Source organism: Limulus polyphemus, unplaced genomic scaffold (genome assembly GCF_000517525.1).
Source record: "Limulus polyphemus unplaced genomic scaffold, Limulus_polyphemus-2.1.2 Scaffold794, whole genome shotgun sequence".
Classification (NCBI taxonomy): domain Eukaryota; kingdom Metazoa; phylum Arthropoda; class Merostomata; order Xiphosura; family Limulidae; genus Limulus; species Limulus polyphemus.
Window position 1 is genome coordinate 26220 of NW_013666404.1, and position 12169 is coordinate 38388.

General features: G+C 31.3%; 1 protein-coding gene across 1 annotated transcript in view; it reads left to right on the forward strand.

Moving 5' to 3' along the window:
- The first annotated feature begins 312 nt into the window (after nucleotides 1-312).
- LOC106460556 (U4/U6.U5 tri-snRNP-associated protein 1-like) overlaps nucleotides 313-12169 on the forward strand; it is a 53441-nt gene continuing 41584 nt past the window's right edge. The window contains exon 1 of the mRNA XM_013920271.2: nucleotides 313-735. Coding sequence (XP_013775725.1) covers nucleotides 459-735 — 277 coding nt within the window. The 5' untranslated portion in view covers nucleotides 313-458. The remainder of the gene's footprint in view (nucleotides 736-12169) is intronic.

A 12169-nucleotide genomic window follows, 5' to 3' on the forward strand; every position in this document is an offset into this window, starting at 1 on the left:
CTTGTGTCGCTTAAGTTTCGTCGGCACGAAGTTACGGAAAATCAATTAAAAAAACGGAGACGTAACAATATATATATATACCTATATGTGTACACACATACATATATCAGAGATAAATTTCATTGAATGACACAATAATTTTGTTAATTTTAATTTCTTTTTTGTTTTAAATAAATTAGTATTAAATCGTATTATCTCTGTTGTAGATTTTAGCATGCAGTATTAATTCAACAATAAATTTTGTTTCCAACATTTAAGCAACTGTATAATTTGTAATTTGTTTTACTTTAACTTGCAGTTTTTGCACTTAAACAAAAGACGGTCGTAGTGGTGGATGTTACTGTTAGCTCTCTTCTCTGTTTAGTAGTGTGATGTTAACTGACCTTTAAGTATAAGCCTAACAAAATTTTAAAAGGTTTGACAAACTCGTAATTTCTGGGATTTAATATATTAATACTATGGGTTCTAAGAAACATAAAGAAAAGGATCGCGAAAAAAAGAAACGAAAAAGGTCGAAGTCTAGGTCAAGATCTAAATCTCCTAAGGAAAAACGACATAAGTCTAAACACGAAAAATCTAGTGGCAGCCATCGAGAGCGTGATGGTAAAAGAAAGCGGCATCGTAAATATGACTACGAATCTCCTCCAGAAGAATACGTTCAAGATGAACAAGTTAGAATCAAAGAAGAACTAGAAGAAGACGTCCAAGTTAAAAATGAGGCTTCTGACGTTGAAGGTATATGTGTATATTAGCTTTCTGAGTCAGTCACTTGAGTCAGACTCGAGTTAAACTTAAGGCTTAAGCTTAAGTTAGAAAATACTTAAATAGGCCTATACTTACAAAATTAAAGTTTAATCGATGGTGGAGAGTTTCTGGCACTGTTAGTGTTACTGTTAGTTATCCAATGCACCTAAGGCCTAGCATGGCCTGGTGGTTAGGGTTCTTAACTTGCAATTTGCCTGTCACAGGTTTGAATCCCATTGTCAAACATGTTTGCCCTTCCAGTTTCAATCTTGGAGGTGTTATAAATCTAGTAGCCCAAGAGTTTAAACTGGGTGGTGGTGGTGGTCTAGTCATATCCCCCCACTGCCAACTTTTGGGTTACTATTTTTACAATTAAGCAGTAGGATTGACTCTCACCTTACAGTGCCCCTGTGGGTGAAAGGATAAGCATGTTTGGTGATGAGATTTGAGTCTGGAACCTGCAGGTTGCAAGTTCGGAAAAAAAAAACTTTACTAGTAGCTAATAGAAAGTACTTTTAATTTTCAAAATGTCTTTTAAAGATAATTTATCATATACTTATCTCCTGCCAGTTTTATAGATTTCAGTGAGAACTAAAGTATTCCTCACTTGAATGTTTTTTTTTTGTTTTTGTTTTTTACAGGTTTAGGAAATAATTTGAAATACTAGTTTTCCAGTTAACTACAGAAAATTGCCAATGGAAAATAAAAATTGTTTGGCAAAGTTTCATAATGCAAAACTTTTTAACCATACCTTATTTTCAAGCCATTAAACGAGAGAGAATTTTCCACTTATCAAGAAAACACATTTAACAATGAAGAGTTTACTATGTTTCTAAACGTTTTTCACAGAAGACTTCCACCTGAAATGAATTTTCAAATATCCCGAACCATGACAGTGCTTCATAATATGGATTGCAAGTAATTGCACAAAACTGTAATAGAATGTTTGAGCCAAAAGCACCTTAAACAGTAAAAATTCAGTTCAAACAACACTTTAAAACTTTTACAATTGCTTGCTAAGGGTCTGCACAAAAAAGTATGCATGTTAAACTTAGAAGGAAAAGAAAATCCATTAAAAATGGCCTGTTTATAATTTTTCTTCTTATTGTTATTATTTTTTTGCCAGCCTGCAACAAAAACAGCTTGGTATTTTGCACCCAAACCTTTTGTAAAATACTAGATCAGGTACTGTGAAGATCATAAGGGTATTGAAAAGATGATTTCTTTCTTCTATATTTTACATAAGCTAAAAAATAACAATTCTAGTGTAAATGTTATCATTTCCCCTTGAAGTTAGCTTTCTTACAAATATATTGTGTTCCCTTAAAAAGCTTAAATACAGGGTGAGACAGGAATTACCAGTCTATAACGGATGAACATCAGATAACTGTAATATGTAAATACTCAATGCTTTGTATGCTATACGATCAATATCTTTAAGAGAACCAATCACTACATTATGTGTAAAGAGAAGGAGTAAAAAACAAAACAATACACAATAATATTTAATTTTATTACACATATTCATAGAATAATTACTTTAAAAGACACCAAGGTTTATTTAAAGTGATGTTTTAGACATATATGTTGTATTTGAAAAGGCTGCTTTTCTACTGGTAAAATTTTATACACACATAGTAAGGGTCATATCTTAGTCTAGGCATATAGTTGCCCATTGCTATGCATTATATGTAGGGAAAATTTAGTTACACATAAACTATAAATGCCCACTATATTCTCAAACAAATCTCCATGACAATCCCCAGCTACAGCTTAACATTTTACATCTCGAACAAATGTGATCAGATAGTCAATAGCTACAGTAAATCATCATGAACAGTATCAGCTAGCTACTAGTTATGTTTATTATAATTAGAATGTATCAAATTAGCTACCATATCAAGTAATCCTTTGCTCAACTGTGAGCAAAAAACAGCCAGCAAACGAGATAAATAAAAAAGATTGGGAATTTAAAATCCTGCAAATAGGGAGTGTAAAAAAAGTAAGGAAACAAAATTTGAGATACTGTAGATTTTATTTTCTCAAACTACAAATTCCTATTTCGACTCCACCAAATGTAATTCTAGGTATACAGCATGGAGCCAGAATAGGTGTTTCTAGTTTGAATAAATAATGTCTACAGTATCTCCAGCTTTGTGTCCTTACTTTTTTATGATCCCTGTTTGAGGTTTTTAAATTCCCAATTTTTTATTTATCTTGTGAAACATTTGCCTAGCCTAAAATCTCTTAGAAAGTTACAGACATCTTGTTTATGTGATATATAAACAATCATTTGTGAGTCCTCAAGCTTTCGTTAAATAAGTTAATTCTCTTTGTACTGGTAACAATAGCAAACTGCACACAGAATTTTTGTATGTACATTTGTATAAGTGAACACAACAATGACATTATAACTAGAACTGGGTAATATATATAGCAGTTACATCAATTAGTGTTGTGTAAATGAACTGATTAATCAAAATCAGTACTTCTACTTATTATTGTTTTTGGTTATTCCAACAATTATTTATTGAAAATTCTGATTATATCAATTGTCTTCAAAAGAATCAGTAAATCAATTAGTGTTTTCATTATTTCAGCAGTTGGTTAACCAAAATTTAAATTAGGATTAAATAAATTTCTACAAAACTAATCAATTAGAAAGTCCAATTATTACCATTTTCAATTATTCAGACTAATCAAATAATCAAAATATTGCCACTCAACTTGCTCAACTTGTCATTGTTATGGCAAATGACTAAGCCTACCTGCCACTGTCACTAATTTTGAACTGCTGACTAGAGGAAAGGCAACTGGCTGGCAACACTTGCTGTCATCTGTTTTTGCTTGTAGGGGAAATGCCTACTTACTACTTGATTAATGGCATCATCAATTAAACAATTAAAACAAAGATCTCTATTTGTAAACATAATATATATAATGACAACAGGAGATTATTTGATCTCCTTCAGGGCTGTACTTCTGCACTCAACCTTTAGAAAAGTAAAAATTTAAACCCACTCTATTTTTAATAAAATTATTATTATTCTTTTAAAGTAAAGTACTGGTCTCCACTACTACTGACAGCAACACATTTAATAAGCCAATCACCCTGTTGAAAAATAGAACTGTCTTAACTGACATATAGCTTGTCTTTTCCAAACCTTAAATTTGTATCCTCTCATCCTGTGATCTTCAGAATATGGCACAAACAAATTAAAGGCATTAATGTCACTAGCAGAAATACCCACCCTACTGGCAGGTATAACTGCTAGTTCCTGCAGAAAGTTATTGGGCCTGCAGCCTTTTCTGGAATTGTCTGACAGTTCTACAACAATGTACTCATACTTGACATTCAATAATGTTCACCATGCATGAGAAAAAGGATTTTACTGAAATTTTAGTTTAAAAATGAGCATTACATCACAGAGTAAGTTTTATTGAAGTATTTCTTTGTATACGCAGTTATCAATGAAAGTGCCTTGCTTTTGTGTTGCAACACTTATGAGATTTTCACTAAAGAAAAACAAATAATTTTTTTATGTTTGTTTTATATTTGAAACTTACTTTTTTGTAATTTTTATTGGTTAAATCTGAAACGTCATTTTTTGGGAAATTTTGATTGCTTTATTTATTGCTCAGCTAAAGCATAATTATAAAAATATTATCCAGTTATGATTGGTGATGATAGGTGCGGTAGTTTCAGAGATCCGAGTTTTGGACATATATGTTGCAAGCTCCATCATAATAAGATTAATCTCCACAGATAATCTTGTTACCTCCAACAACATCACGTATTACCCTTACTTTCTGAACTATAAATAAGTTTATGTTTTAACCTAACCTTGTAAGATAACCTTCTATTCTCAGAATCATCCTTGTAGAGCTTTCCAAAAACTTTTCATTAAGTCAGCATCATTCCTTGCTCAAAATGACTTTCAGGGAGTCAGAAGCAGTATTAGGGCTAGAAGTAGTGGTTTAATTGTAATGAGCAGGTTCTGTTAACTCTTTCAGCATGGGCACAGTCCCTGGGGCAAACCTCGTAACCATTTTGTGCTTGTCGTTATCATGCTATAACTTTTAAATTAGTAAGCATATGTTAACGAAATTTGGCAGATTGTCAGTAAACATTACAATGCTTTCATATGCAAAATATCAATTTTTTTTATGAAGTCTTAAAGTTTGGTAAGCAATGTTTTTCTCATGCCCTTTTTTTCTTTTTGCATGTTGCTTATCCAACATGCAACGTAATTTTCATTTTAAGATTAAAAATACTTTTATGCATCAAAAAATTTTCCAATTTCACATGCAAAGTCTTTATAATGTCCAGATAGGTATCAAATGTTTCTTAAGAAAAAACTTTATATTTTATCTGTTATTTTCACTTACGAAACTCTGTACAGGTTTGGTAGATTTGACCGATCAGGTAACCACCATAAAAAATTAGGAAATAAATATAAATTATGTCTCTTTCATTCTAGAATAACAATAAATTATAACACGAAAACATAAATGTTTAGACTAAATAGCTCAGATCTCATAACGTTATACATTTATATATATTTATTATTTTTGTTATATTGACCTTTCAGCCGTGCCTGGTTAATAATACAGAAATTGCAATGACACGGCACACTTGCTCTCATGTTACCGTATCAAATATTATAAAACTGACCTTTAGTCTGTAGAAAGTGACCTGTCTTGGCTGTGTATTAGTAGACTAATATTTTGTAAAATACAATCACATTTCCATTATTATACATTATATATGTATATACATTATTACTATTTAGAAATAAGTTCTTAAACTTGTTTTTTTTTTAAACATAGAACAGTAAACAAAGAAGTAAAGCAAACAATTATCTCTTCTAGTTACAACCTTTGTATTCGGTTGCTGCTTGACATTGGTTGCTAAGTCTTTTAAAATTTTGCACGTGGAGAGTATTAAAAGAAATAATTTTTTAGGTTTTTTATATATACAGTTGAATAACTAAAAAATCATAAATTACTATATCAATACCATATAATTTCAATATAATTTATCAGGCTTAGTAACTAAGCTGTATTTGGGTTTAAAAAATATGAAATTTCGAGTATACTAAAGACACAACCCATCTCCTTGAAATCTTGGTTCGAAAGAAAGATATGGTGTCCTAACACATGAAAATGGCTGAGAAAGCAACTAGGGGGACATTCTGAGCTTTCAGTTGGTTATTCAGATGTCATATATTGAAGTAAGTGTATATAAGGGACTGTTTCCAAAAATGGAAAGAGTTGAGTGGGGCCACCGTGTTTGATTCATTACATGAGTGACATAGCAGCAAAGAGAAAAGAGTTTCTTATTTTATATTCTAGCTTGTCAATATCGGTAATATGAGTTCCTAATTCATACGAAACTTAGTATTTTGACATCACAAATATCTAATTATAACCAGTGCTGCATTCAACATACCACATGACAAACAAAAATTTATGTTTGTGTTTTTTAATATGTACTTTTAAATTAAGAAATTGCATAATGTATAGTAGTGAAATTTGAATTATAATTTACAATTTGATACCAAACTTATTAACATAAATTCATGAAATAGTAGTTCAATAAAATATGAGTCAACAAATGCGATGACATGGCCTTTGATCTGTGACCCATCTGGAGAGGGTTAAGTAACAGATTTCAGCCATTAGCTTGTGCAGATGAGAAACTAGAGGAAAGTAGGAAGAAAGGACAGATAGGGATGGCAATGTAAAACACAAAGGTATAGTTATAAGCAGTTCATTGGTATGGGATGTGGGAGAAAAGAATTAGATACAGTATCCAGGGGCAGGGTCTGAAGCAGTGAGCTAAGGTTGTTAGTTAGATCTAAGTGATTAACTCAGTTAATCTATATAATAGATTACTTATGAGTATCAGTTAAATCACTTAATTAAGTTAATTGAAATTACAATTAAATTGGTTAAAGTCATGAAAAAAGTAAATACTTGGTAGTAGTGTTTCTGATTATCACTGCTTTTAAATATTCCAACTATCCAAGTAATCAGAATATTTCCATTATGATTTCTCATTCTTTGATTAATTCAATATCGTTTAAGTTAAGCAATTAGGATTATGACTTATGAAAATAATCAACTAATTGAAATAAGTTTCTGATTATTAATGTTTTTGATTATTTGAACTACGTCTCATGAGAATAATCTATTAAAGAACCAAATGATTAATCAGTTAGCAGATTCCACTAGTCACCCAGCACCAGTGGTAGCAGTGATGTAGTCTTTGTTATTCACACAGGGACTAATGATATAGATAAGAATAATCCAGAGGAGCTAACTGATAAGTACAGCTGGGGGGGTATGATAATGACAGTTAAAAAAAGGAGCTATAACTTAATTGTTTTAGGAATACTGCCAATAATTAATTGTGGGGGTGGGATAATAATTTTGGTAAAAGTAAGCAAACAAAGTTACACATTTTCTTCCAAACTTTTACTCTCACATAACTTATTGTTTCTTTCTTGTTGGGCAACATCACTTTTTTTTTCAACTGATTGAAACATTATTTTATTTTTAATAAAAATTAGTTTTATTTTACTCTTGAATGTCTTTTAATTTTCATAATCATTCAATATCTACAGCATCTGCCTTGGTCTTGTTGATGCTTTTGTTGTATGTCCCTTTCCTGTCTGTGATATCCAAATATCCCAATATTTAGTTATATAGAGAATTTTAAAAGGCTTAAGGGCAAATCACAGAGTTAGGAATTGTTTACAGTTTTTTCTAGATGTTTTTTTTTCATTTGTGAAACAACATACATAAAGATAATTAATTACTGGCTACTAATTATTTCTATTTGCAGTTATAACATTTTTTAAATAAAAACATTATTAATATTATAAGTGTTAGTAAAACATAGGCCTAACATTTGTGATAAAAATCATGTTAATTACAGGTTATTTTTTGAAATTGGAGGCATGTAAAAATTTCATATCTGTTGCCACAAGTCAGTGTCCAACAGCCCTTTTATTCAGTAACAGAACTTAGTTGGGCTTCATGGGCAATGAGAGACAAAAGATTCTCTAAAATGATATTTATATATCCAGCATACGATACAGTATTTCAAAATAAGTTTACATGCTGAAAGCTGGCAAAGCAAGTAGGCCTAAAACTTGTGATGAAAATAATGTTAACTGCAAATTTTTTTTCTGCTTTGAAATCTCTTCAAATTCCATGAACATGTTACCATATTTTGCTCGTGCTACATCCAGGGTGACCACTGACAAGATTTTTGTGTCATAAAACCAGGACACACTCAGGTTTTCAGATCTTAGAACTTGGACCCCATTTTTTTAATGGAAATGATAAGAAATCAATTATGAAAATAATATCAGGAAGTGGAAAGAATATTTTTTTGCATTATTGCTGCTGTAGATACCTCTAATAAGTGAATTTTATTTTTAATTTCTTGTTGGCCCAGAATTTATCATAAAATTCTGAGCAACTGTCATTCATGTTCAGGCATAAATCACTTTAAATAAATGCATCATGACATGCATTCAATTGTCTCTTTAATATGGTGGTTGTAATACCTTATTCTAATTGATTTATGCAATAGTGATGTGTTGTCTGCTGCAGCCTACCTTAGAGCCAACTTCAACTGAAGCAATAAATGCTGTGCTGATTCATTTCTAGCTATGTGACAATTTCCTATACAGTTAAAAGAAACATTTGAATCTGTTGATTTATGACTATCAGAGGCTCAGAGTATTTATATAAATATAAAAACGGTTACAGATTACTTACAAAAATGGAAATTGAGACAATTATGTATCCCAAAAGGATCTGTCAAGTCACTGGGACAACATTCTAAAAACAGGGATTCTCAAAAGCTCCTGGCCAAATTGGAATGTCTAGTCATCCTTGCTATACCACCTTGTGATGGCCTGTGATAATAATGTTTTAGGCTAGCCTCATTTATATTATGCATATCTCTGTTTATACAAATTCTACTTTGTATAATTCACTCCAGTTTTTATCGGTTGTACATACTATAACTTTTGTTTATCTTATTCATGTTTCACCAGGTTTACCTGGCATCATCAGGTGGCATACAAGAACTGAGGCTAACAATATTTTATCTAAAAAATAATCATGTGAGAATCTATCAAGAAAGTAATCTACAAGCATACAACTGACCAATTATAAACAATAAAATAATTTATCAATGAACTTTCAAATTTAAGTATAAAATATAAAACTTATTGGCCTCAGACTTTTTATAGTTTTGTTTTTTTTATTAAGAAATTTAACTTAATTCTAGTGAACATTGCACATATTTCATAATTAGTTTTAAAAAGATTCATTTTAATTTTCTGTAATTAAGGATAAATTTAAAATTTTTACTTTTTCTAAAGGGTGTGTGAAAGGGGACAACCTTTGAAAGGCCCAAATGGTTCCCTGTTATTCGTATGTTGTGTTACATTTCAGTAAAACAGTTTGATAAGTATTTTCAAATAGAATATTACCAACAAAACTCTGAAGTTCTTACAAGTTTTTTGCAGTTTCATATGTAACTTGTGTAATTGTATATTTGTTCTCTATTACAGTGGTTCTCAAACTTCTTTGTTCACGGAACACCTGAACAATTTTTTTTATCATGGTTGTCTACAATGGGATTTATTACCGAATAGGCATTCTTCATTTAATGCCCCCATGTTATATATATATTTGATGTGTCATATGTTATGCTTCCATTTGCAGAGAAAAAATTGTAACTTATATTATAGAAATTCTAAGAACTTGAGAGAGGAAGTAAAGAAGAATGTGGTATATGTTAACCATACCTTTTTTCCCACATTCAATGCCAGACAAGTCCTTTTTACCAATGCTAGGGCTTATCAGGCTGGCTGTGTTATGACAGACAAAATAGTGGTGTAGGCACTATTTATATCATTGATTTTCATGAACAAAGATTGTTACAGTGTGAAGATAAACTAAGATAATAATTAATATTAAGTAACAATTAAAGCCAGCTGTGGAGTTAGAACAAATTTAATATAATTAGAGGTGCACTCAGTGGAGCACATACCACATCACGCAGCATTGGTTGTACTTGGCTCTAAAAAAATATGAAAATGTGTCTCTATGTCTGTCATTATCAATGGACACAGACCATTATTGACAGGACAATGAGGAATAATATTCTACATATGTCCACCAAGTTTCATCAAAGCCAATAATTTTTGACTGAGTTATAGAGAAACAAAGAGTGTGAAAAATCAGTTCCCATGTTAACAAATAGAGATTTTCATTACTCTGCTGTGACCTTGACCTTCTAAAAACTAATCACTTCTAAGTTGGGTCATAGTCAAAATGTATACTAACTTTTGTGCAAATCCATTTTGCTGTTTTTGAGAGACCCTGCTGACACACACAAGGGTGAAAACATAACCTCCAACACCTTTGGTGGTGAAGGTAAAGATTATATTAATTAGCATTTTGCATAAATAATTTTGGATTAATTAATTAGCATTATATGATAATTTCAAATGATAGTAAACAAAACAATTACTAACAAAATGTATTTTTTATTGGAAGTTATATAAATGCTTGTGCCATGAGAGAAATGCAAAACTGTAGTTGATCTTAAGTTAATTTCATACAAAAAAGTGCTCAGGCCTTTTAGATTTCTATTGTTTGTGTCCAACTGAGACTGTTGAACAAACCTAAATTGGGTAACCATTGTAATAATTTTTGGTTTATTTAGGTACATTTGACGTTAAAAGTAACCAATCTAGTCTGTTGTCCCAAACTATCTGTTTAACAGAGAATTTGTCTATTTAAGAATTTTGCATAAGAAATCTGAACCATTAAGTCACCTTAAGCATTTTATTTACATGTATATATTTTTATTTTATCCTGTAGTTTAATGTAAGTTACTAACTTAAAAGCTTGCATATTTAAAAGAGAAAGTACAAACCTCAAACATACTTTTCATGTGTTCTTAAACATTATGCTCGGAACTTTCACAGGTAATCTAGAGAAGGGGATCTTAGGGTTTTATTAAAAGTATAATACTAAAATTTGAATTATAATCTACAATTTGATACCAAACTTATTGACATAGATTCATAAAATAGTAGTTCAATATAATTTTGAATGCATGTCAACAAATGCGATGACATGACCTTTGACACGTGACCCGTTGTGATAGGGTTAATCAATACATTCAGTTACCTATGGGCAGCGATTACATAAGCTAGTTTTTATGATTCTTACTTTACATTATTCTAACAATTAATTAAAGGCAAGTACAATGATTGTCATGAAACTTATCAACTATTTGAAATTAGGGTATTCAATTATTACTATTTTTGATTATTCCAGCTATCCAAAGCAAGCGGCTCTCAGCACTTTCTGACACCTTTCTTTTTTCAGTGCTTGTATATACCATGGTTTGAGGAACACTGTACTATTTGACTAAGGGGGACATAAATTAATCATTTAACAAATACCAGCTCTAGTTCTGGGTAAATCACCTGCCTAGTTTGACTAATTACTGCTTACCTAATGGCTACTTTGGTTTAGTATATGCCATTTTTACCAGCATCACTTTATATGCAAACTTTAACCCGTTACTTGCCGTGGCCATTTTGTTTTATCGTGAGGGCAAAATCACATTTGTGAATTTAAAAAATTATAGAGAACTTATCTTTTATTGGATTTCAGATTTTATTTTTGTAAATAGTGGAATAACATTCAATTAATTGTACAAAATTGTATTATTTAATGAAGCTTAAAGAGGAATTTAATGAAAAAAATCCTAAATCCTGTAAATAAGCTCCCTCTAAGAAGAAAAAATTTGTTTCAAAATGTTGAAAAAATCCAGTTGAAATACTGGATTATTCGTGATGTTCCCCGATCCTTCTAGAAACTCATCACGTGTTACCAGAGTCGCGTGACTTCCACTGTCATAACACTGCCCCTTCCTTAGTATTGTTCGTCCCGAACAATAGCCACTTAAATTAAACCAATAGATAATTAACAATAACTTAATTAAATGTACAGAATTTACAAACACAAAAATTAAAATTCAACAAAGTCTCTTAGTTTTATGGGACGTATCTTCTTCTGTACTGGTCCCTGTCTCGTTGGCTTCTGCTTCACGTAAAGTTCATCTGCTCCATTCAAACTTCTGACCTTTTTTGGTCAAATCATGTAGTGGAGCAGCTATAGTTGAAAAGTCCACAAACTTCCAGTAATAGGTACAGAGTCCCAAGAAACTTCTTAACTCTCCCACATTGTCTGGTGTTGGCCAATCACGCACTGGTTTCACCTTGTCAGGATCGGGTCGCACACAATGCTCACTTACAGTGTGACCCAAGTAAAGCACCTCTTTCTGGAACAAGTAGCATTTCTTGGGATGGAGTTTGAG